The sequence below is a fragment of the Panthera leo genome, chromosome C2, assembly GCF_018350215.1.
Source record: "Panthera leo isolate Ple1 chromosome C2, P.leo_Ple1_pat1.1, whole genome shotgun sequence".
Lineage (NCBI taxonomy): Eukaryota > Metazoa > Chordata > Mammalia > Carnivora > Felidae > Panthera > Panthera leo.
The window spans coordinates 141,703,137-141,727,912 of record NC_056687.1 but is presented as its reverse complement, the minus strand read 5'-3'; the positions used below and the strand labels follow the sequence as shown (position 1 = coordinate 141,727,912).

Genomic DNA, 24,776 nt, shown 5'->3' with positions numbered 1-24,776 from the left:
GTTCTAAACCAAAGTCCCAAATATGCCAGAATTACATGGCCACTAGAGAGCTAATTAAGAAAAACTGTTTAAATTATTTCCATGTTCCAGAGTTCCCCACCTCTCTGGACTCAGCAGGCAGTTAAAATATGTGACCTGAGACATTTTTGTTTTCCCTTGAGAGGAAATGCACAGTTGGAAGAGAAGTTCACAAAAAATGCCTTTTCCACAAAGCAGCAATAAGGCTTTTTATCTTTTAAAAAGCTCTCTTTTCACAGCTATTTGGTGGCACTTTATGCCCCCAAGTACTCATTTTAGTAATAGTTAACCCCCGTTTAGTCTATCTCACAAGCCAGATTATACATGATTTGAAATCAGGGGTCCTGTTTTTTATTTCGAACCCATCGCAGAGCCTGGCACGGGTTGGTAGGGTGTGCATCCAATCAATACTTGTTGAATGGAATTACATTGAAAAGCAGGGTGAGGTAGTGCCTTCTTCCCTCTGCCAGACTTTGGTGCGGCTATACGGGTAATTTTCTTTCTTAGAAAGCTTTAATGGGAATGAAATTATTCCTTAGTGTGCGTTTGAAAATTCCACTGAAAGCAGTTTAAAAAATTAAACATGCCCTCTTAGAGGTAGTTGGACAGATAAGAATGAAAAGTGACAGTGGCAAATCCGCATTGTTTGGCGGAGAGAGAAAGGTCAACAAAGAGTAGAAACAGAACCCTCAACCCACGCTGCATTCCTCCCCTGGAACGTTCTCTGTGCGTCTTATCATTCAAGTTCTTTAAATGCAGTTTCCTTGAAACTGACCGGATCCCTTTTGAGGGTGAGGGGAGGACAGGAGCGGAAGGGAAAGAGGTGGAGGAGGGGAAGGTCTGAGCAGAGGATTCTTCCGACAGCAGCGTCCACTCGGGGCCTTGGGGAGGCCGGGGTCACGGGGCCCTCCTTGCACCAGTGATCTACAACGTCTTGCCTGCGGTTTACAACCGCTCTTTAAAAATACTTTCCCTTTGGGACTGCCCTCGGCTTCTTCCTGCCCCCCCCCCCCCCCCCGCTTCTCTCCCTCCTCCCCCCACAGCGGCCCCAGGCAAAGAAATGCCTCGGCTTCGCCCGCCGATCTGAGAGGAAACAGCGCACTCGGAGGAGTACAATCGACCCGAGGCCAATTCGACCCTTTCCCTTTGCCGCCCTCAAACGACCCTTGACAGCAGCCCCCGCTCACCCCTCAAATGGAAAACCCACAGACACACACACAAACAAAAACCCCAAGTCTTCCCTTCGGTTGCTACCCGCAATGACGTTTCCCCCTCGGGTCCCGCCCCTCCGGGGGCTTGGAATTTTGGGATTGGCCGAGGGGTTGCGGCTAAAAGGCCCCGATTGGGCGCCGAGGCTCTGACTGACAGCGGGGCGGCCGCCGCTCCCTCCCGCCCTCCCTGGTGTGCGAATGTGTGTGTGCGGTGTTATGCCGGACAAGAGGGAGGCGACCGCGACGGTGGTGGCTCTGTTTATTGTCCCTGTCGGTGTGTGGATGTGAGGAAGTCGGGGTGCAGCGCGGCCGACGAAGGCGGCCTTTGAGGCAGCGGCACCAGCGGCGGCGACTCCCGCAACCCCAGCGGCCGGCCTTCGCGGAGTGTGAGGAAGGACAAGGCGCCTTTGCGTCCCCGCCACGTCTGGACGCCCCGGGCTCCCCGGCTGCGCTCGCCGCGCGCACCTCCCGGCCTCGGCCCGGCTTGCTGCGGCGCCCGCGGGCGGGCGGGCGGGCGGGCGAGGAGGAAGCGCCGCGGCTCTGTCGCCGCCGGCCTCCTGCTTCCTCCTCCTCCACCTCTTCCTCAGCGGCGGCCCTAGGCCCGGGCGACGCGGCCGCCGCGCCTCGAGTTTGAGGGCGCCGGGCGGCGCGGCCTCCTCGGCGGGCTCGGCCGGGCGTCCGCCCCGGGTCTCGACGATGGGGCGCGGGGGGCGGCGCCGCTAGGAACACGACGAGCGGAGCGGTCGGTGCGGAGCAGCGGGGGCCGGCGGCCCGCAGGGAAGCGGGAGCGGCGGCCGCGGCCTCGGGGCCTGTGAGCGGAGGCACCCGCCATGGCCAAGGCGGGCGGCGGCGGCGGCGCGGGAGCCGGCGGCAACGGGGCACTGACCTGGGTGGTGAGTGGCGGGCGACGGAGGGCGGGGGTCCTGGCCGCGGCATTGTTCCCGGCCCGCGGCGGGGGAGGAATTCCGCTGGGCGGACCGGGGGTGGGGAGGAAGGGAAAAGAGAGGGAAATCCGGCGCCCCGGACGGGCGCCCCGTCGGGGCTTCTGCCGGCAGAACCCCCCGCTCCCCGCCCCTTTTCTTTCTTTACCTCTATGGAGGCTCCGCTGCTGGGGCTTACGTGCGCTTAAACTTAGGGGGACAGACCATGGATCTGGTAGGCAGCCCTCGCTTCATCTTTTTTCCTCTTTCTCAAGACTCTTCCAGGTCAGTCAGGCATGAGATGATGGGTGTCTCTGTGGGTCAGCACTTTTATTAAACGTGGTTTGAGAAAATCCCGGAGAAAGGGGTGTGTGTGTGTGTGTGTGTGTCCGTCCTGGAAATGCAGATGCAACCATTTCTGATTCTCTGACCTCTCCGAGAAGAATGGGTTTGGTGGGGAATTCGTCTAAGGGAATTTACACTTGAGTTCAGAGTCTCGTTCGATTGAAAGCGCATTCCGAATGGCTGTTTCCGCAGCAGCTAATATGCTGTAGGTCGTCCATCTGTCCGGGTGGGATTATTAAAAGAAGCGTTCACCTGCGTCAGCGTCGCAGGTGAAGCGGGGTGGGGGCCGAGTGCGGGAGAGGTGACCGAAGTGCTTAGCCCCGGAATTAAAGGATTTCGGCGCTCCGTTCCCGCTGGGAAGTAGTAGAGGAGGGAAGACCCAGAGAGATCCGATTCCCACGGCAGATCGATAATTCACCAGCATTTCACTTGCTCAGCATAGAGTTCAGAGCAGGGTCATTTCCTACACAAAAAAAAGCGCAGCTCAGCCAACTGACTTGGTTTCCAGGAGAAACATTTAAAAAGCGTTACATTTTACAGGGACTTTCGATGCATTTTCCCTTTTTCAAAACACCCAAGGAAACTTTCATATTGGCATTTTTATTACCACTGCTTCATTTTCTCTTCACTTGGGCCAGGTTGAGGGGAGTTGAGTAGCAGTTCCGTGTTGGAAAGTATTCCTTGTAAAAAAAAAAAAAAAAAAAAAAAAGTATGTTACTGGTAGCAGAAAAACATTTTAACCACTTATGTTTGGGTGCCAGGGTGCTTTGCAAAGTGACTTGCCAGGCTTTTATTGTTGAGTTTTCCGAATTTTGTATGCTGCTCCAATAATGTAGTATGGTGAACAGATCAGAGCCGGGATAGATAACATGTGAGGTTATAAATTATTGGTCCGTGGGGTCCATTCTGGGAGGGGAGAATGCATAAATGCAAAACAATGATTTTTACAAATGGATGGCCCTTACCCCTGTTACTAAAATCAAACAACTTCTGAAAATTGAGTTAGCCAGATGGTTCTCATTCACTATTTGGAATTGTCCAGGCCTGATTTGTGTTCCTGAGGACTTCTGATTCTGTAATGGTAAACATTTTGCTCCAAGATTGAATTGGTTGGCATTTGACATTTGATAGCGATATTTAATTTACTGGTATTTAACTTTGTAGATAACTAAATGACCGCTTTTTCTGTCAAGCTCAATAGGAAACTTATTTACATAAAAAATTTCATGAAACTTAGAGGGTCTCATTCAGTATCAGAAAATTCATTTGATAATTTTGATTTATTAAAGGTTTTTTTTTCATACAAAACTAATACAGTAAAAGTCACTTAATTTTATAGATTGTATCCTCTTGTTGGATTAGAAGTTTATTGAAACGCTAATCACTCCGGAAGTCCGCTTTAAGATTTGATGCTTGCTTTAAATTTGTCAGGTTATATGACCACCTTTATGTCCATAATCAACATCATTGATCATAGACTAATTTTATGGGAGGCAATATAGTGAGGTGGTTATGAGGATGGATTTTGATGTCAAGTTGATGTAGATTCAGATCCTTTCTCCAACACATACTCCAAAAGGGACCTATCCTTTCTATGTCTGTTTTCTCATCTATAAAATAAGGTTGCATTGAGAATTAAATGACATAAACATAGGTAGCCAGTTCTGGGTTTAATAAATGGTTTTTGTTGTTGGTGGTGAAGTTCAAGAAATGTACACTCAGAATAATGAAGTTGCTTTTACATGAAATGCTTTTGAACCCGGGTGAAAGGAAATTATTCCTTTGAAAGAATTCAGGGATTTGTTTCAGTGGTCATCTATTTCTGAAGAGGGGTAACTTTGCCTGCTGTATTGAAACTGGTGTTATGTTGCCACCTGCTTGTGGGTAACAGGAAGGAATAAAAATGGAATTAGTCCCTGATAGCGTTCTTTTGGGAGGGGGATGGGTAATGCCATGTGTTGCTGGTATTAACTTCTGTTGGGATGCTTGCCAGCATGTAGTATTAACATTGTCATTGCATGAAAGTTTACATTTTTTATAGGTATCTCTCATGACATATATTTTTAAATGTTTATTATTTTGAGAGACAGAGAGAGTGAGAGCAGGGAAGGGGCAGAGAGGGGCGGGAGGTGTGGGGGAGCGTGGGGGAGAATCCCAAGCAGGTTCTGTTCTGCACTGTCTGCACGGAGCCCGATTTGGGGCTCGATTTCCCAGACCACGAGTTCATGACCTGAGCCAAAATCAAGAGTCAGAAGCTCAACCGACTGACCCACGCAGGCGAGCCCTGAAAGTTTACATTTCAGTACCTGAAACCACAAAGCAGGGTGGTTTAAGACTGACATTAACTTCTCCTTATGATACTGTATTTGGTTTGTGCTTGATTTATAGCATTTTAAGCTAATTTTTTGAAATTAAAAAAAGTGAAAAATATAGTAGAACTATTTTGAGTTAACACTGACAACAGCTCTGAAGGCTTCCTGAACTAAGAAAAGTTTCTTGAGTTAACCTTTAGTTTGTAAAGCTTTGATTAGTAGACCCTCTAGTCAATTTCGTTTTGTTATTTATCATTTGTAAGTGGTTGTAAAAACTTTTGTGGAAACATTAGAATATAGTTAATTACCATATGAATATTGATCTTTTTTTTCCTAGCAGTACTCTAATTTGGTAGATTAAAAGATATTATAATTAAAATATTAGCATATAAAAAAGTGGTGCCCAGAATAATATAAGAAGCCTTCTTCTATTTACCAAGTTTCAACGATTACCAACTCAAGGTTACCCAGTTTGCCCCTTTTCATTATTTTGAAGTAGAGCAAATCCTAGAATTATGTCACTTCATCTGTAAATATTTCAGTATTTGTCTCTAAAACATAAGTTTCTTTAAAAAATATATAAAACCACAACTAACATAGTGTTTTAAAAAGTAAAATTCAATGAGGAGTGCCTGGGTGGCTCAGTCAGTTAAGCATTGCATCCGACTTCGGCTCAGGTCACGATCTCACAGATCGTGAGTGGGGTGAGTGGAGCCCCACGTCCGGCTCTGCTGGCAGTTCAGAGCCTGGAGCCTGTTTTGGATTCTGTCTCCCTTTTTGCCCGCCCCCTCTTGTACTCTTATCTTTCAAAAATAAGTATTTAAAATTTTTAGAAAAGTAAAATTCAGTGAGAGACAAGGAATACTTTTTTTGTTTACTGTGAATATTTCTAATTCAGAAAACATGATTGTATTTTCAAATATTATTTAAAGATTTGTATTAAGAACCTTGCTTTAGGGGCACCTGGGTGGCTTAGTCGGTTGAGTGTCCATCTCTTGATTTCGGCTCAGGTCCTGATCTCAAAGTTCATGAGTTCAGGCCCCATGTTGGGCTCTGCACTGACAGTGTGGAGCTTGCTTGGGATTCTCTCTCTCTCTCTGCTCTCACTCTCTCTGTCTCTCAAAATAATAAACATTTAAAAATATATGTCATGAGAGATACCTATAAAAAATGTAAACTTTCATGCAATGACAATGTTAATACTACATGCTGGCAAGCATCCCAATAGAAGTTAATACCAGCAACACATGGCATTACCCATCCCCCTCCCAAAAGAAGGCTCTTGACCAGTCTAAATCTTAATTACTCTTCAAGACTAGCTCAGAGTCTCACCAGACTCTTATCCTCCAGTTTACACTCATCCTTTCCTGTTTCTCTTATGGGTAAAAAAAAAAAAAAAAAAAAGTACTTTTATATAACTTTCACGCCTAATTTTGCCTTTAACAATTAAATTATAAACTCCCTAAAATCAGAGACCATGTGTTGTACTTATTTGTATCCTTTTTTTTTTCTTCAACGTTTTTTGTTTTTTTTTTTTTATTTATTTTTGGGACAGAGAGAGACAGAGCATGAACGGGGGAGGGGCAGAGAGAGAGGGAGACACAGAATCGGAAACAGGCTCCAGGCTCCGAGCCATCAGCCCAGAGCCCGACGCGGGGCTCGAACTCACGGACCGCGAGATCGTGACCTGGCTGAAGTCGGACGCTTAACCGACTGCGCCACCCAGGCGCCCCTATTTGTATCCTTTACAGTGTTCAGCAAAAAGCTGAATTCATAATCCAACCTCAGTTATTTTTTTTTATTAAAAAAATTTTTTTTAACATTTATTATTGAGAGACAGAGAGACATAGCATGAGCAGGGAAGGGGCAGAGAGAGGAGGAGACACAATGCAATGCGAAGCAGGCTTCAGGCTCTGAGCTGTCAGCACAGAGCCCGATGAGGGGCTCAGACTCACAAACTGCGAGATCATGACCTGAGCTGAAGTGGGACTCTCAACAGACTGAGCCACCCAGGTGCCCCTAACCTCAGTTATTCTTAACAAATGGGGTAACTGACATATAACTTCCTCAAAAGTCTATCATTATTAGTAAGACAAGTGGTCAGGTAGCGATGTTAGATACATTGTCGAGTAACATAAAGCAGCACTTAGAAAATGTTATAATTGGTGCTAACTTTTCTGAATGGAAGTGAGTGTTTACCTGTAGTTTTAGATCTGTTCATTATTTCAGTGCCAGTAGTTGTATTTTACTAAGTACAGCTTTTAAAAACTAAGCCTCTTTTATAGTTTTTAAGAATAGGGCCCCCGTTAGAGAAAAGGTATGATGAGTTCATTATTTTCATTTGCAGAGAAAGAAATGGGCGTGGGGCTGGTTAGAGAATTAGGTAACAAACTATTAATCACCTGACTAAGGCAGAAGTGGGATTGAAACCAGGTTTATCTTTGTAACCATGATTTAATACAACCTCCCACTTTAAAAATTAAAAACCAAAAAGCCTCATCTTTTATATCCTGATGTAACAGGATTAAAAAGTCTTCTGGGGTATACTTGTATCTCTTTCTACTAACCTTTCGTTTACTTTCACACAAAAAGCTAGGGAATATGTTTCCTTTTTAGGGTATATGTATCTTGTGTAACAATGCTTTTTAAGAGAATGGGCTGTGAAATCAGATCACATAGTTTCATAATTCAGCTTCTTCAAGTACTAGTTTATTAGCTTTGGGAAAACACTTCTTCAGACTTCCATTTCCTCATCTATAGAAGGAGAATTATGATAAGGGTGTCTACTTTGTGGAGCTCTTTGAGGACTGATTGAGATTATCCATATATTCACATAATGCTGCCACATAATCTCTCAGATGTGTACACATGCATGCGTCTTTTTTTTCTTCAAGTCTATTGAAAAGAATTTTCATGTCTTTTGTCTCAGAGAAAGTATTCTTTTTTTTTTTAATATTGTGAAATAACAATAAGTCAGCATTCATCACCACACAGTTACAATTTTTTTTCTTTTGATTGGGATTTTTAAGATCAACTCTCTTAACAACTTTTAAATATATAGTGCAGTATGATTAACTGTAGTCACATTGTTTTACATTACATTCCCAGGACTTCCTTATTTTATAACTGGAAGTTTGTACCTATAGGTCACCTTCTGCCATGTTGTTCCCTTCACCCTCCATATTCAGGGTTTTTGTTTTGCTTTGTTTTTAGATTCCAAATATAAGTAAGATCATACAGTATTTGTCTTTCTTTCTTTGATTTATTTCATTTAGCGTAATGCCTTCAAGGTTCATTCATGCCACAAATGGCAAAAGTTCCTTCTTTTTTTATGGATGGATGATATTCCTCTGTGTGTGTGTGTGTGTGTGCGTATGTATGTATGTGCGTATGTACCACATTTTCTTTATCCATTTATCAATGGACGCTTAGGTGGCTCGTGTGTCTTGGCTATTGTAAATAATGCTGCAGTGAAAATGGGGGTGCATATGTCTTTCCAAGTTTGTTTTCTTCAGATAAATGCCCAGAAGTGGAATTGCTGGATTCTATGGTAATTTTATTTCTAATTTTTAAAAATAATAATATTTTTAAATAATATTTTTATTTAATATTTTATTAAATATTATTTAAAAATAATAATTATTTTTCATGTTTATCTATTTTTGGGAGAGAGCACAAGTGGGGGAGGGGCACAGAGAGAGGGAGACAGAATCCAGAGCAGGCTCCCCACTGCTAGTGCAAAGCCTGACAGGGGGCTCGAACTCACAAACTATGAGATCATGGCCTGAGCTGAAGTCAACCAACTGAACCACCCAGGTGCCCCCTATTTGTAACTTTTTTTGGGAAACCTCATGCTGTTTTCCATGGTGGCTGCACCGATTTACATTCCTGCCGACAGTGCACTAAGGTTCCCTTTTCTCCACATCCTTGCTAACACTCCTTATTTCTTGTCTTTTTGATAATAGCCCTCCTGATAGGTGTGAGGTGGTATCTTATTGTGGTATTTATTTATTTATTTATTATTGTGGTTTTGATTTGCATTTCCCTGATAATTAGTGATGTTGCATGTTTTTTCATGTGTGTATTGGCCATCTATGTCTTTTTTGGAAAAATGTTTATTCAGGAAATCTGCCCATTTTTTTTTTGTTGTTGGATTTTTTCTTGCTATTGAGTTGTATGAGTTCTTTATATATTTTGGATATTAACCCCTTATCAGATTTATCATTTGCAAGTATTCATGTTTGGTAGGTTGCCTTTTTATTTTTTATGGTTTCCTTTGCTGTGCAGAAGCTTTTTTTTTTTAAGTTTATTTCTGTATTTTGAGAGAGAGTGTGCGTGAGTGTGAATGGGGGAGGGGCAGAAAGAGAGAGAGAGTGTGAATCTGAAGCAGGCTGCATGCTCTCTTGAACTCACAAACTGTGAGATCATGACCTGAGCTGAAACCAGGAGTTGGACACGGAATGAGCCACTCAGGTGCCCCTGTGCAGAAGCTTTTTAGTGTGATGTAGTCTCGCTTATTTTTTGCTTTTGTTGCCTCTGCTTTTGGTGTCCATTAAAAAAATCATTGTCAAGACCCACATCAAGGAGCTTACATTGAAGTCTTTAATTCATTTTGAGTTCATTTTTGTGTATGGTATAAGGTGGGGCTCCCATTCATTCATGCATGTGGCTGTCCAGTTTTCCCAGCACCATTTATTTATTGAAGAGACAATCCTTTCTTCCTTGTATATTATTTGCTCTTTTATTGTAAATTAATTGACCATGTATGTGTGGGTGTATTTCTGGGCTCTCTATGCTGTTCATTGATCTTTGTGTCTGTTTTTATGCCAATACCATACTGTTTTGATTATTATAGCTTTTAATATAGTTTGAAACTGTGGTGAGTGGGATGCCTCTAGGTCTTTTCTTCTTACTCAAGATTGCTTTGGCTATCCAGAGCCTTATGTGGTTCCATACACGTTTTAGGATTGTTTGTTCTGTTTCTCTGAAAAATGCTGTTGGAATTTTGATAGGGATTGCATTGAATCTGTAGACTGCTTTGTGTAGTATGGACTTTTTAAGAATATTAATTCTATGAGCATAGAATATCTTTCCATTTTTTTGTGTCTTCAGTTTCTCTATCAATGTCTTAGTTTTCAGCGAATGGGTCTTTCACCTTTCTGGTTAAATTTATTCCGAAGTATTCTTTTTGATTCAGTTGTAAATGGGATTGTTAATTCCTCTTTCTGATAGTTTGTCATTGTACAGAAACACAAGAGAGTTATATATATTGATTTTGTATCCTTCATCTTTCCTGAATTTGTTAATTTTAATAGTTTTTTGGTGGAGTCCTTAGATTTTTCTATATATAATATATCGTCTGCAGATAGTGACAGTTTTACTTCTTCCTTTCCAATTTGGATGCCTTTGAGAGAAAGTGTATTTTTTATTTTCACAGTGGACATTTAAACATTCCTTATGATCTTAAGTATCTCTCACCTTCCATCTCTTTCCCTGTCCCTGGTTTGGGAGGGCATCTCTTGAGGAGCATAGATGGAAGACAAAGTGTTGGTTTTGTTGTAGCATGGCCCTCTCTGTTACATAGGTGAAATATGAGTGAAAGGAACATCAAAGCGTGGCAGTCTTGAGGGAGAAAGGAAGGGGAGGAGATGTAACAAAAGGGTAATGTGAAGTCTAAGGGGGTCATTTATAGAAGACAGGAGAAAAGGCTTGTTGCCAAGGTTTTGCTAGCACCACTCTTGTTGGCTTGGTGATGGTGAGATTTTTTGTGCCGATTATGTGAATGACTGGCTCAGTTCCTTTTTAGCACCAACTGGCAAACCATCTCCTCTCCCCTCCTTGGCAGCAATTCATTCTCTCACAGAAAAACAGGAACTGTGGGTGATTGCCCCAAATTGCTATATCTCACGTGACAGCTCTGGAACTGTGCATGGAACAGTCTTTTTTTTTTTTTTCTTAAACAGAATGATCTTGGTACATACTCATTCTGAAATAAAAAAATTGTTTTATTGGAATGTTTTTCTTTCTCTTATGGTGGTTGGGAAGTATTCTTGATAAAGGTTGAATCTTGGATAAGCGTTACATCTATATTCTTTCACTAGGAGTTAGCAATATTGCAAAAGTGCTATACGATAATATTTTAATATCAATTACATGAATTATTTTGATGTTTTTGTTATAATTTAAAAATCCCCAACAATGCATTAATTTGGCAGCCAGCTTTTGAACTTCAGAAAAAGTCGTTTATGGCATCATGTGTAAACCACAAAAAGAATTAAAACGTTTTTAGATATGTGAAGGATATTTTCAGATGGGGTTATTTTACATTTTCATTGACTTTAGTTTTATGTGGAAATCAAAATGTTGCTCTGATTTCTTATATTCCATTGTAACTAGATGCTGGATTTATTACTATAAATAGCTCGGTATTTTGTCCACATAAACAAATTTAGACAGTAAAATAAATTACAAATAAACTTAAATTGTAAGTTTTCAAGTTTTCACTTTTATCAAACCTTAAAATTTATTTAGAATGTTTTTGGTAATTGATTATTTTTACAGGCATATTGTGAATTTTTATTTAATGTGGAGTACTTAGTGCAATCACGATAGTACAAGGTATTTTACTACTATGAACATATAAGAATAAGAAAAGTTTAAATCATCATTTTTGAATCAAAAGACCCCCTTTTCAGTGTTTCAAATGAGCATAATTCAAAAACTTAAAGCAAATTAAGAAGATAGCGAAACAAGGACTTGAAAAGCAAAAGATGAATACAACAGCAACCACAACAAAAATTTAAAAATCAAACCTCTTTGCTAACATTTACCTGTCTCAGTTAAACAGGAGGATGAGGGGATTATTGCAACTCAATAAGGATTTTTCAGCTTCTCAAATAGTGCTAATCACACAAGAGATTCACTGGGAAAACTTGTAGATTTACAGGTAAACCACGTAAGTTGTGAATGAAAACCCAAAATTACTGACATTAATATGGGAAGTTTAACACCTCTCCTCCCCAAATGAAACGAGCATAATTCTTTTAGCCTACAAGTGTCAAATATATATCAGTCTTCTTTATCATTTGTGGGATTGAGTGTTTTTATAAATGTGTAGATATGGGTTTGCTGGTCTGTTTCTGTTTAAGCTAGTTTCGTGATCTCTTTTCTGAATATTATCAGTAATAGTGTTAAAACTGAAGAACTACTTGGTGATTTCTTTCTTTCCTTTTCTTTTCTTTCTCTCTTAGCTAGAGATAGTGGTAATAACAGCTGGAGGGAAGATGATCAATAGATTTTTCTCATTTTACTTAGTTCTCAGGCCCAAGATGTTTGTACTTATACCTGTTCTAGGGATGGGATCATCCCATTGTGGTGGGGGGGAGGAGCGAGCAGTTGCTGTCTGTCCCGTCACCCCCAGATTTTGATTTTTAGTGACATGGACATTATTTAGGGGACAACTTTCTGCTAATAAACAGGACATTATTCCAGGTTTCTGTCAGAAAAACTTATAGACCTCTCAGGAGAGAACCTTCTCTTTCTGTTTGCTGTTAGTGAGCCAGCCATTTGTTGAGAATGGGAAAGTAAAAGACAAATCTGACCACAGTGTTAATTTCTATTTTCTATGCCAAGGCTGCCAATCTTATTTATTTTGGTTTTACTTTTTGCCTAGATTCTAGTGAGAAAGTTGGGAGTGTGGAAGTAATAGGTAGGTATTAACAGTGTCGCTAGAAAAGAGAAACCTTCAGTTTTATTCTAGTTTATTTACATTTTCACATACATGGGTTAATAAACTTTAAAAATACTTCTATCCATGTTCATTGTAGAAAACTAGAAAATGTGTATCAGAAAAAAAAAATGAAAGGGGCACCTGGGTGGCTCAGGTCATGATCTCTTGGTCAGTGAGTTCAAGGCCCACATTGGGCTCTGTGCTGACAGCTCAGAGCCTGGAGCCTGCTTCGGATGCTGTGTCTCCCTCTCTTTCTGCCCCTCCCCATTCATGCTCTGTTTCTCTTGCTGTCAAAAATAAATAAACATAAAACATTAAAAAAAAAGAAAACTTATTTCTACTTTTCACAGATGATTTTGAATGATATTCTGTTGAGTGTATTTTATATTTTTTCCTATGCGTGTATAATGAGTAATTTTTTTTCTGATGATAATGGGCTCATATTTTTTATATACTCTTATAATTTTGTTCACTAAACAGTGTAGTTTTAATAAGCTACCCATTTAAAAATACTTGATTACTAGCATTTTCACATAAAAGTTAAAGCAATAGAGTTTATATAGTCATAACAAATAATTTTTGGTAAAGTTAACTAAAAATATTGACTCAATGAAATACTTAGGTTTAAAGTTTTAAATGCAAGTTTTAGAAATTGAGAGTTAATATTGAATTGTCGACAGATCTCAAAACATTTGTTTTATTATATTCTATAAATAATATGTGTTCTTTAAGGCCTTTCAATACTTAAAATTTTTTTTTAATGTTTATTTTTGAGAGAGAGAGGCAGACAGAGCGTGAGCAGGGGAGGGGCAGAGAGAGAGGGAGGGTGTGTGTGTGTGTGTGTGTGTGTGTGTGTGTGTGTATGAGCGTGTGAGTGGGGGTGGGGCAGAGAGAGAGAGGGAGGGTGTCTGTGTGTGTGAGCATGTGAATGGGGGTGGGGCAGAGAGAGAGGGAGGGTGTGTGTGTGGTGTGTGTGTGTGTGTATGAGCATGTGAGTGGGGGTGGGGCAGAGAGAGAGAGAGGGGGAGGGTGTGTGTGTGTGTGTGTGTGTGTGTGTGTGTGTGTGTGTATGAGCATGTGAGTGGGGGTGGGGCAGAGAGAGAGAGAGAGAGAGAGAGGGAGGGAGGGAGAAAGAAAGAATCCCAAGCAAGCAGGCTTCACACTGTCAGCGCAGAGCCTGATGTGGGGCTTGAACCCACAAACCGTGAGATCGTGACCTGAGCCAAAATCAGGAGTTGGACACTTAGCTGACTGAGCCACACAGGCACTTGTCAACTTATTTTCTAACATTTATATATTATTCTGAGAGAAAATTACAGGTAGTATTTTAACAAAGCCAACTATGTTTCACTTGTTCTCTCATTTTTGAGACATTATCCTATCAAGAATGACAACTTTTTTTTTTTTTTTTTTCAACGTTTTTTATTTCTTTTTGGGACAGAGAGAGAGACAGAGCATGAACAGGGGAGGGGCAGAGAGAGAGGGAGACACAGAATCGGAAACAGGCTCCAGGCTCCGAGCCATCGGCCCAGAGCCTGACGCGGGGCTCGAACTCACGGACCGCGAGATCGTGACCCGGCTGAAGTCGGACGCTTAACCGACTGCGCCACCCAGGCGCCCCAAGAATGACAACTTTTGAACTTGATAGGGATCTGTTAGGTGCAAGCAAACATTCCTTATTCTCTCGTAATCCATTTGGGAGGAAGAAGGGATATGGGAAAAGTTGTTAATTCTTAAAGGAGTGCTGAAGGGCTTTACCCTTGTTTTACATACTTGTGTGTGTGCGCCCTTTTAGTTCAGTGTAACTGGTCAGGGCTAAATGTGGAAGCCCAAATTAGGTAGACCTGTCTTTGGTTTAGTCAAATCAAAGATGTTTTCTTTGTTGTGGGATTTGGAGTAGTAGCCTGGGATCAGAAAGCCTTTACTTGCATGGTTATTATAAGTTCCTAACCTTTATGCCAATGATTGCAAATAGTTCTAAGTTAATGCTCACTTTTATTCCATAGCATTTATTGCCTTTAAACACTTTCTAAAAGAGTGTGATCTTAGTCCTTACTATTCTGAGGACCCATTATAAAAAATCAATTCTGTTTTTACCTTTAGATTTGTTTCTATAAATTAATGAGCTATCTCATGAGAAGCCAGGATTAGAAATTTGGAGACTGTCTGGTATTTTTAAAATATAATTCATACTTCTGGCCAGTTCATCATCTAACTCTTGAGAGAAATAGAATGTGAAGACTTTATGAAACAATTATTTTCTTTTATCCAAAGCTGTTGTTAATTGAGCAGTGTAATGTATAAATGAAAGAATGTATAAGAATATAGTTTAAAATATAGAAAATGAGTTATTTATAATACTTTATTTTGAAATATTATTAAGTATCTTTAATTTTATGTTAAATTTATGGCACTGGAAGATTTTAATTAATGTTTGAATTTCCATAGAGTTTGTATGTTACAATTCTTGTCCTGGTTTAGACTGCTCAGAGGTTCTGCATTTGATTTTTAAACATAAATTTCAAGACTATGTAATGACCTTTTTTCAAATATTAACTTTAAAGATAATGGTATGTATGGATGGTATGTATTCAGGTCCTATATGTAGGACCTGAATTGAAGTGACTTGTTCAAATGCATAAAAACAAAACAAAACAAAACCTCTTTTGTTGTTTGTCTTCTGACCACTTCATTTCTACTAAATTCAAAGACCTGTGAAGATATCTCAATTTTCATTGTGTCTTATATGTGAATTATTTTTTGGTTGTAAAAAAATATGTCAGTATAACACCTTTCTTTTAGTGAGATGTCTTATTTGTCAACATTAGGGAATTCCAGAAGAAGCGTGTGTTCTCTGCTGCTATTAAGACAGGGAAATCTCTAGACCTCGGGAATTGGATTAGGGATCCTTATCTACTGTAGGAATGGTTAGGATTAAGATCACCAACCTCTGTCTCTTTGGAATTGGCATAGAAACTAGAATCATGGGATGCCTCAGTAATGAGGTACCTAGCACTGATATATAAGGAATTATTGGCATGACCTCTAAAAAATGTGAAATTTGAGATTTCATAAACCATGCTTAGTATTTTCAGCAATCTCAGTGCATATTAATTAACTACATAGGTTACTATTTTGTGTAGGTTACTTTTGCCTACTCTTGACTATAATTTTCAGTAGTTTAATGGCAAGGCGTTGGTATGTGGAAGACTTGGGGACTCCTGCAGCTAGTCAGATTTAGTCATTGTGAACCTATAACCTGACCAGAACTCCTGTTCCTTCGAAAGTTTTTGAGGACTCTAAGAATTATCTTGAAAACTTACAGAATTGGGAAATATTTATATTTGTGGATTATATAGGTGTAGGCATGTGACTTTACCTACTTTTTGGGCTAAGTCAAAACTGCAGTTTTACACTGTACTAAAAGAACTGGACTGTCAGGAAATAGACCTGTGTTCTCTTAAAGGCTTAAAAATCAGTGAGCCTGAGAGATAATATGATAATTAAAAAGAAAGCCTATGTCTTGTGTCCATATACATTTTAGTTTACCCCTTGGTAGGTTATTTAAATTTGATTTTTTGGTTAATTTTAGACTCTTTTTGATCAGAACAATGCTGCAAAAAAAGAAGAGTCAGAAACTGCAAACAAAAATGATTCTTCAAAGAAGTTGTCTGTTGAGAGAGTGTATCAGAAAAAGACACAACTTGAACATATTCTCCTTCGTCCTGATACGTATATTGGGTCAGTGGAGCCATTGACACAGGTAATTATTTGTTAGATTTTGAGATTAGGAGATGTATATCTGTTCTACTTAATAAAATTTTTGTGATTATATGCTTAGTACATAATTTCATGTCTTTGTGGTCATATGTAAAGTAGAGAGATTTAAGGTAGGTAGAAATGTCTTTATTTCCTGCTGAAGATAAAAAACTAGGAGTTAAAAACTATTAGAGGTCAGGAGTATAGAGTAAAATGGTAGCGTGTGAACCTTTTAAAAATTCTTAAGTTTATGCTGTGGTTTGCTTCAAATTGTAGAGTTTATATATATATACACTAATGACCCTTTGATGCTTACTATGAACTTGGCTTGCACATATTATCTTATCTGATTCTAACAATTTTGGGATGTAGGTACTGTTACCCCCTTTTTATAGACAAGGAAACTGAAGTTTAAATAAATGTAAATAACTTGCTCAGATCTCTCAGCCAATAAGAGCTGGGATTCAAAGCTAAGTCTCTGACTCTAAAGTCATGCTGTATTCATATTATTTTAATCTGTGCTCTTTATAGAAAAATCTAAAACATGAAGTAGTGTTTTTTTCCTATTTTACTTAAATATTGTTTCTAACAATTCTTGGTGCCTTATATTAATAAACTGACTTTATGTGTAAGAATACAGACTCAATACAAAATGAATAATTTATCCATTTTGAAACTTTTGAAATTGGATATGAATGTCGTGAAGATGATTGGAACTGAAGTAGTGTATGTGTTTTTACTTTGAAAGTCTAAGTATTAACAGAGGAAATGACAGATGTGGGTTTATACTATGTAAAATTGATGTTAAATGCTTTTTTACCCAATAATTCCTTTTGAATTTTTCTCGTAATGCAGTTAATGTGGGTATATGATGAAGATGTAGGAATGAATTGCAGAGAGGTTACCTTTGTGCCAGGTTTATACAAGATCTTTGATGAAATTTTGGGTGAGTACTTGCTTAAGATTTAATGCATTTGTGTCCATTGATGTATATATATATACATCAATATGTAAATAAAGCTAGACTTACAGTATAAATTTTATTTAAAAAAAAATTTTTTTTTTTAATTTTTTTAACGTTTTTTATTTATTTTTGAGACAGAGAGAGACAGAGCATGAATGGGGGAGGGGCAGAGAGAGAGGGAGACACAGAATCGGAAGCAGGCTCCAGGCTCTGAGCCATCAGCCCAGAGCCCGACGCGGGGCTCGAACTCACAGACTGTGAGATCGTGACCTGAGCCGAAGTCGGACACTTAACCGACTGAGCCACCCAGGCGCCCCTACAGTATAAATTTTAAAGGCATATCTTGGGCTTATGTGCTGAATATAATGTTCTTCAGAAAATTTATGTCACTTGCTGTAATATTTTCATATTTGTGCACATATCTTTGAATTTATTTATAAAATGAATTTGTTGTATTTGATCAGTAATCCAAAGTTGGTTTGTATCTTGTATGTGTAGTCATTGCAGGTTGTGTGTGCATCCCTTTTACCTAGGGGGGCATGTTAAAAATATAGATTACAGGACCTGATCCTTGAAGATTTAGTGAGTTTGCAGTGAGACATGTAAAATTGTGGTTTTTACCAACAGATCAGTCATTTCTGTTGGGCAGAAGCAATCATTGTTCTGAATGATCTCTGTTTTTTTTTTCCAAATCATAGGATTAATTAAATCAATGAAATGTGGATGCTCATTTGATTGCTAGGGAATGCTTGCACATTGGAAATACTTTTAGTCAAGGACTTTCTAGAGCCTCTGGGCTCTGCTACCTCATCAGCCACTTGAGATTTCCTCGACAGCTGGGTTATGTGGGTCTCTCTGAGCTTCTTCCAGCTTTCCTCCTTTGGGGAAAGAGTAGGGGAGTAAACCTGATTACTTGCATTTTATACCTTTCACTCTTGCTTCCCAGCTATCCACTCACTTTTACTTTTATGTTACATAGTGTTTACCAGGAACATAGTCGTTCTGTGACTGAAGTTAAATTTGACAGCTAGCTTGCGTTCAAATTTGTGTAGTCATGTGTCTAACCACAGCAGTGGTTAATATATGAAAATATATTATTATAGTACATAAGATTTAGTTTTGATTTCTAAGGATGCTGAAGACGTTGCCTTTTTTTTTTTATTTAAAATTTTTTTTTTAAGTTTATTTATTTTTGAGACAGAGAGAGAGCATGAACGGGGGAGGGTCAGAGAGAGAGGGAGACACAGAATCGGAAGCAGGCTCCAGGCTCTGAGCCATCAGCCCAGAGCCTGACGCGGGGCTCGAACTCACGGACCGCGAGATCATGACCTGAGCCGAAGTCGGACGCTTAACCGACTGAGCCACCCAGGCGCCCCAGATGTTGCCTTTTTAATTTAAAAATAATTTATTTTATCTCAACCTGTCTATAAAACCACTAGTTTATTGAAGGATATCAAGAGAAAGATACAGTATAATTAAATTCAAATTTTTTTCTTTTGGGCCTCAGCTGGATTAGGGGGTTATAGCCTGCAGATGTTTGTTTTTAATTATTTTTATATATCACAAAATCTACCCTTCCCCTACCCCTTGTTTGTAGTAGATAACACAATAGTAATTTAGTGTGATATAAAATTTAAGAATATTATTTGGAAAATAAAGTTTTATATTAGAAATTAGTAATAATTTTCATTAACTATTACTATCTGTAAATATTTATATTAAGTTGGGATGCACATGAAGTTGTGTCATGTATTTATTACTCATCACAATATTTAATTTGTAGTTAATGCAGCTGACAATAAACAGAGGGATAAGAATATGACCTGTATTAAAGTTTCTATTGATCCGTAAGTATATTTCAAGTTTAATTTTTTATGCTATGTTGTTTTATTCTGATAGCCCCCAGCTTTTGAATACTCTTCAAATACTGTATACAATTAGTACTCCTAAAGTTTCCCTGTTGCATGAGACATTGTTATTTTTGCCTCTTTTAGCCGTAATATAGTATACTTTTATAGTTTTCTCTCTCATTCATGATGTTTTATTCCAAAGCACTTCCTTATGGGAACACTTGGAAACCATTTTTCTCTCTCTTTGGTGCTGTGGCTATTGTTTCAGGTGATACAGTGGTCACTTGAGGTTTCCTTTTTTGTCTTGGCTTTAGGAGTCAAGGCTAAGGGCTATTGCTAGTACTCTTCCAATTATATTATGGGTAAATTTTATTTTTTATGACCAGTATTTGGACTTTTCCATTATTTATAACATCATATGTAAATTAGGAACTGCTGGTATTATAGAATATATACCAGGTGTTCAGCTAATTCGATCTCGCTATGGTGATTTGTTTTGGAGAATTGAAAGGGAGTGAAAACAATACAGTTTTAAGATAGAAATATTACTGTTACATTTATCCTGTTTTTGCCAGCATGCTTTTGTAAAATGTTGCATTACTTATATCATTTATAATCTTATTAGTAATTTCGAATGATGTTACGGTTTTTCTCTAATGTGAATATTTAATAATTCAGGTTTAGTCTTACTGTCACTAATCTAATTTTAGATGGTATGGTTACGATTCATGTATATATGTATATAAAACAGTATCTTATATGAAAATATTACCGCATAACTGTGCTGTTAAAGTTCTAGATTTTTCTTTTTCTTTCCATTTTTTCCCCCCTTTGGATCCTTTCTGTAACAAATACATTCTTGAGGATTTACGTGGTAAAGTGCATAGGACCCTTATAAATTGTAATTTATGCAGAGTTTAAAATAGTTTCAATGAAATTTTAGCTTCAAGATTACTTTTTTCTATATTTAGGAAATTATCAGTTAAAAACAGTATCATTTAATGTGCTTTAGGAGAGCTAGCTAGTGAGGAGTAATAGATGTTGAATGTTAGATAACATTAAGCTTTTTAAAGTTCAGAGTGTAAAGATTTTTACTGAAAACTAAGGAAGAAGGGGCTCTTTCTTAAATACATTCTTGATGAACATGATTACAGCTGTTTGGTTCTTTTTTTTTTTATTTTTTTATTTTTTTTTATTTTATTTAAAAAAAATTTTTTTTAATGTTTATTTATTTTTGAGACAGAGACCGAGCATGAACAGGGGAGGGTCAGAGAGAGGGAGACACATAATCTGAAACAGGCTCCAGGCTCTGAGCTGTCAGCACAGAGCCCGACGCGGGGCTCGAACTCACGGACCGCGAGATCATGACCTGAGCCGAAGTCGGCGGCTTAACCGACTGAGCCACCCAGGCGCCCCACGGCTGTTTGGTTCTTTTATCTTAATTGTTTTGGCCACAATAATCCAACAACATGGACTTAAAACAGCTTACATAGGATCCCGTCATAACAAAGTGATGAAGAACTGAGCTATAAAACAACGCTGTAGACTGAATAGTGGCTCTTGGTGGAGTGCTTGACCTTTAAATTTATTATAGATTCTGGACAAAGTAATTCTATGTAACTAGTGCCTTTAGTGATCTTTTTCCCTTTTCATTTTTTTTTTAACTTTTGAAAAAAATTTTTGAAAAAATTTTTTTTAAATATTTGAAAGACAGAGTGCGAGCTGGGGAGGGGGAGGAGCAGAGAGAGAGGGAAACACATAATCTGAAGCAGGCTTCAGGCTCTGGGCTGTAGGCACAGAGCCTGACACGGGGCTCGAACTCATGAGCCAGGAGATCATGACCTGAGCTGAAGTCGGATGCTCAACTGCCTGTGATACCCAGGCGCCCTTAAAGAAGTTATTAAAAGCAGAATTGAAATGGGAAATTGCTATTCTGCTATTTATTTCATTGACCCAGTGTTCTCTGCTGTTCATTTTTGATATCCTCTGAGTTTCATTCTTTTTAATATTTTTGTATAGCAGATTTAAAATTTTCTTTGTGCACATGTGTACATGAACTCTTTGTAAAGGAGAGGTTAAATTTTGATAGTTAATGGGTTAAGTGTGGATAGCTTAGCTCTTACTCTTTCTTTTTCAGTAGTACTCTAATGTGGAGGTAAAGTTTAAATAACAGCCATGGTTGTAAAAGGCATAAGAATATATTAGCAGGGGGTGCCGTGCAGAATTTGGGCAGCTTTGCTAGAATTTGGAGCAACTGTTTACAGAAGAACTTAAAACTCATTAAGTAATAGAATATGATGGTTAGTATTGAAACAACTTATTTGTTGGCAGCTATCTGATTAAAAACAAATGTGGAAAGCATATTAACCAGAATTCTAACTCTCCCTCTAGTTTAAGTGTCCTTGTTTATGTAGGGTTAAATCTCTTAAATCCATAGCTTTATAAAATAGTACACACTCCTATTGAAATACATTAACAGATATGTTTTTATTTTTTAAAAATTGGGATTGTATGCTTTTTCCATTTTTATTTGACATATTGTGGACAGCCTTTGTTATTAACTTATATAGATCTACTTAAATCTTTGTAACTGTTACTAATTATCATGTTGATATATCATAATTTAACCTTTTTCCAGTTGATGAATATTAGATATTTAGATTGTCTTCCAGGTTTCTTTTTAGTTTTAATTATTTTGAAACTTTATTTGTAGCTCATTCAAACAGTATTCTTTTTCCTAATATTTCTGTGAAGATTATTAATGGAACAAATATTATATTATAGAACTCTGAAGCATTGTTTAGAGCTTACAGAAATAAATGCAAGATCTGGGAAGTGATGTAGATTGGGATTTTTCAGTAGCGAGGGGTGACCGATAGAAAGTTCAGATTTCATACTTAGGCTTACTGAATGTAGATGTGAAGCCTTATTTATTTATTTTTTAACTGTGATAATGAATTTACAAAATGCTTATCTTAATTATAGTACCATATATGATATACTAAATTGGTTGAAAAACATTTTAAGGGTTTACTCATGACTGTATTGGCTTTTGTGTCATTCTGAGATATTTAAGGTCAGTAACTTTCATTGCCTTTCTTTATTTCCTTTAGGATTCTTCTCTATTAACTTTAAGCTCCATGAAGTTTCTTATAGAAAATAGGTACTTAATAATTACAGGTTTTAAGCTTAAGCTAAGAAGTATTTGGAAGTCAGAAAAGTAGTGTAGTTTCTGGCCTGTGTTTCTAGGGCCCACTATTACCTCTGGAGATAGGAGGCACAAGTGGAGGTACACTAGGCAATTTGAAACTGTTACATACTTAAACATTCAGCTGTGTATTCTGTAGAGGGTGTTTACCTACAAGTGAGATAATCTAATCTCCTGAGGTCCCCAATAAATAATTTAGATTTTTTTTTTCTAATTTTGGTATATAAGCAAATTTTGGTATATAATTTTGGCTGGGTAAAAGGCTTAATGGAGAACTGAAGTCATAAACTGACTTCTCAAAGTTAGGGTAAATTTTGGCCAAAGAGACTAAAAAGGCAAAGGAAAGACCAGTAAAAAAAAGAAATGGAAGAATTGAGAATGAACATGGACAAGTATTAAAACTGACCTGAAGGAAAAATAGGATATGTGTTGCAGAATAGTGGAATTAAATTTGACTATAATTAAGGATATGGCTGTAAACATGTAGTGGAGGACTTTTCAGCTTTGTATACAGTATTTAAGGTGATAACTAGGCTAGCTTCGTGTATTAGTATTTGGAATGAAGAAAGGACTAAATACTGATATGAAATGAATCTAAGGACATACTAATAAGTCTTGATGAGTAAGGACTCTAGAGAATGATCAGGAGATCTGAATAAAAAATGCTATCAAAATTTGAGCCTAGGACATTTGGAAAATTGAACCTGTGTTGGAGAACGAGGGAAAGAAAAGTTGGTTGCTGATTTAGGGAAAGAAGATGATGTGCTGCTAAAAGTTATTTTTTAGTTTGTTTCTTTCTTGATTTAATTAACTGATTTCCCTCTGGATATATGACTTTAATTTTGGCTTTTATAGCAATTTTTTAGTCTTAATAAGTACTTCTAAAAATTCTTCAGAGATTAAGGTATGTATATGTGAGTGAAATTCACATTAAATTCTTAGTATATCTAAGAATAATTATGAATTAGATTGGCAAATGGTAACTTTGAGAGCCAGTTCTCAGTGTTAGTTATGATGCTGTGTTTCCTTGCAAATTTGGCTCTTAAATGGGTTAAAGGATCATAGTATGTACTACTCAAAATGATAGAGTAGGCAAAATTTTCTATCAGGACTATTGCCTACATCAAGTCGATGTTAGCTATAGGAGCCTCTATTGTATACCATTCGGGGCTTAAATGGATGGTTTTGTGATAGGAAAACCCAAAAAACCTAAAATAGGTAACATCTACATTTTTTAAAACCATTAAAACTAGTTTATAACAATGATTGCTACAATGCAAAACAACCCTGTAATATTTAGTCTGAGAATGGAATACATTTCAGGCTGTTTGTCCTCTTCCATATGTACTGAAGCAACAGGCAGGAAATGAAAATGGCAATGGCAGCTGGTTCTGCAGAGCTTGTGATTCACAGGTGGTATCCTGGTAGAATGAAGCAGGAAGAGATCATGGCTAATGTATTTGAAAAGAAACGGATCTGTGGCTTTTTCTTTTTAAGTGTATTGGGGGGGGGGGGAGTGGGGGAGGGGCAGAGAGAGGGAGAGAGAAAGAATCCCAAGCAGCCTGACACAGGGCTTGAACTCCTGAACTGCGAGATCATGACCTGAGCAGAAATCCAGAGTCAGACGCCTGACTGAGCTACCCGGGCGCCCCTGTAGCTAGCTGATTTCTTGTAAAAGCTTCACTGCTTTAACTGTTTTCTGGGAGGCTAAGAAGTTTCTTTTCCTGAGAAAATTTTCAATATTACCTGCAGATCTTAGTGGCCCTAATTTGAGTTATGACTAGGATAGAAATGTGTATCCTCAGCAAGTATTTTCTTGAAAGATGAGTGTCTTCTAATTAGTAATGGCTTTAGTTTAGCTTACAGTTACTCAGGTTTGTTCTGGATTACTTTATTTTTTATGGAAATTAACATATCTTTAAACCATTTTAAGCTCTAAATTCTGCTTGTTTATTTACAGTGAATCTAACATTATAAGCATTTGGAATAATGGGAAAGGCATTCCAGTAGTAGAACACAAAGTAGAGAAAGTTTATGTTCCTGCATTAATTTTTGGACAGCTTTTAACATCCAGTAACTATGATGATGATGAGAAAAAAGTAACAGGTAAAGTCTAAATGGCTGATCAGAATTTTTATTGAATTTTTTATGCTTTCAACATAAAATTTAACTATTCCTATATTAAATATTACAGAAAAGGAAACCTATGTAGTTTTATTGTGAGAAAATTATTTTCAGAATTAATGTCTATAAAAAACTATCATGTGTAAGTATTATGTCTGACAGAGACATTTTAAAAGCTTAATTGATAGTGCATTGGCTCATGCTAGAACTCCTGGAACTCTAACCTGGCTGACAGTTTGAGTTTTGAATTAGAGTACTAATGAAAGTCAGATGTATAATTCCTGTGTATGTGAATTTCTTGTTACATAAGCACCATGTCTTTTGTTTGATATCAGT

The 24,776-nt window shown here is 38.2% G+C and overlaps 1 protein-coding gene across 2 annotated transcripts in view; it reads left to right on the top strand.

Moving 5' to 3' along the window:
* The first annotated feature begins 1,398 nt into the window (after positions 1 to 1,398).
* TOP2B (DNA topoisomerase II beta) overlaps positions 1,399 to 24,776 on the top strand; it is a 65,363-nt gene continuing 41,985 nt past the window's right edge. The window contains exons 1-5 of one of the 2 annotated variants that reach the window (XM_042903064.1): positions 1,399 to 2,122; positions 16,143 to 16,298; positions 17,150 to 17,240; positions 19,042 to 19,105; positions 24,277 to 24,422. In XM_042903064.1, coding sequence (XP_042758998.1) covers positions 2,060 to 2,122; positions 16,143 to 16,298; positions 17,150 to 17,240; positions 19,042 to 19,105; positions 24,277 to 24,422 — 520 coding nt within the window. In that variant the 5' untranslated portion in view covers positions 1,399 to 2,059. Of the gene's footprint in view, positions 2,123 to 16,127; positions 16,299 to 17,149; positions 17,241 to 19,041; positions 19,106 to 24,276; positions 24,423 to 24,776 lie in introns of both variants that reach the window. The other variant, XM_042903063.1, reaches the window with a different exon arrangement.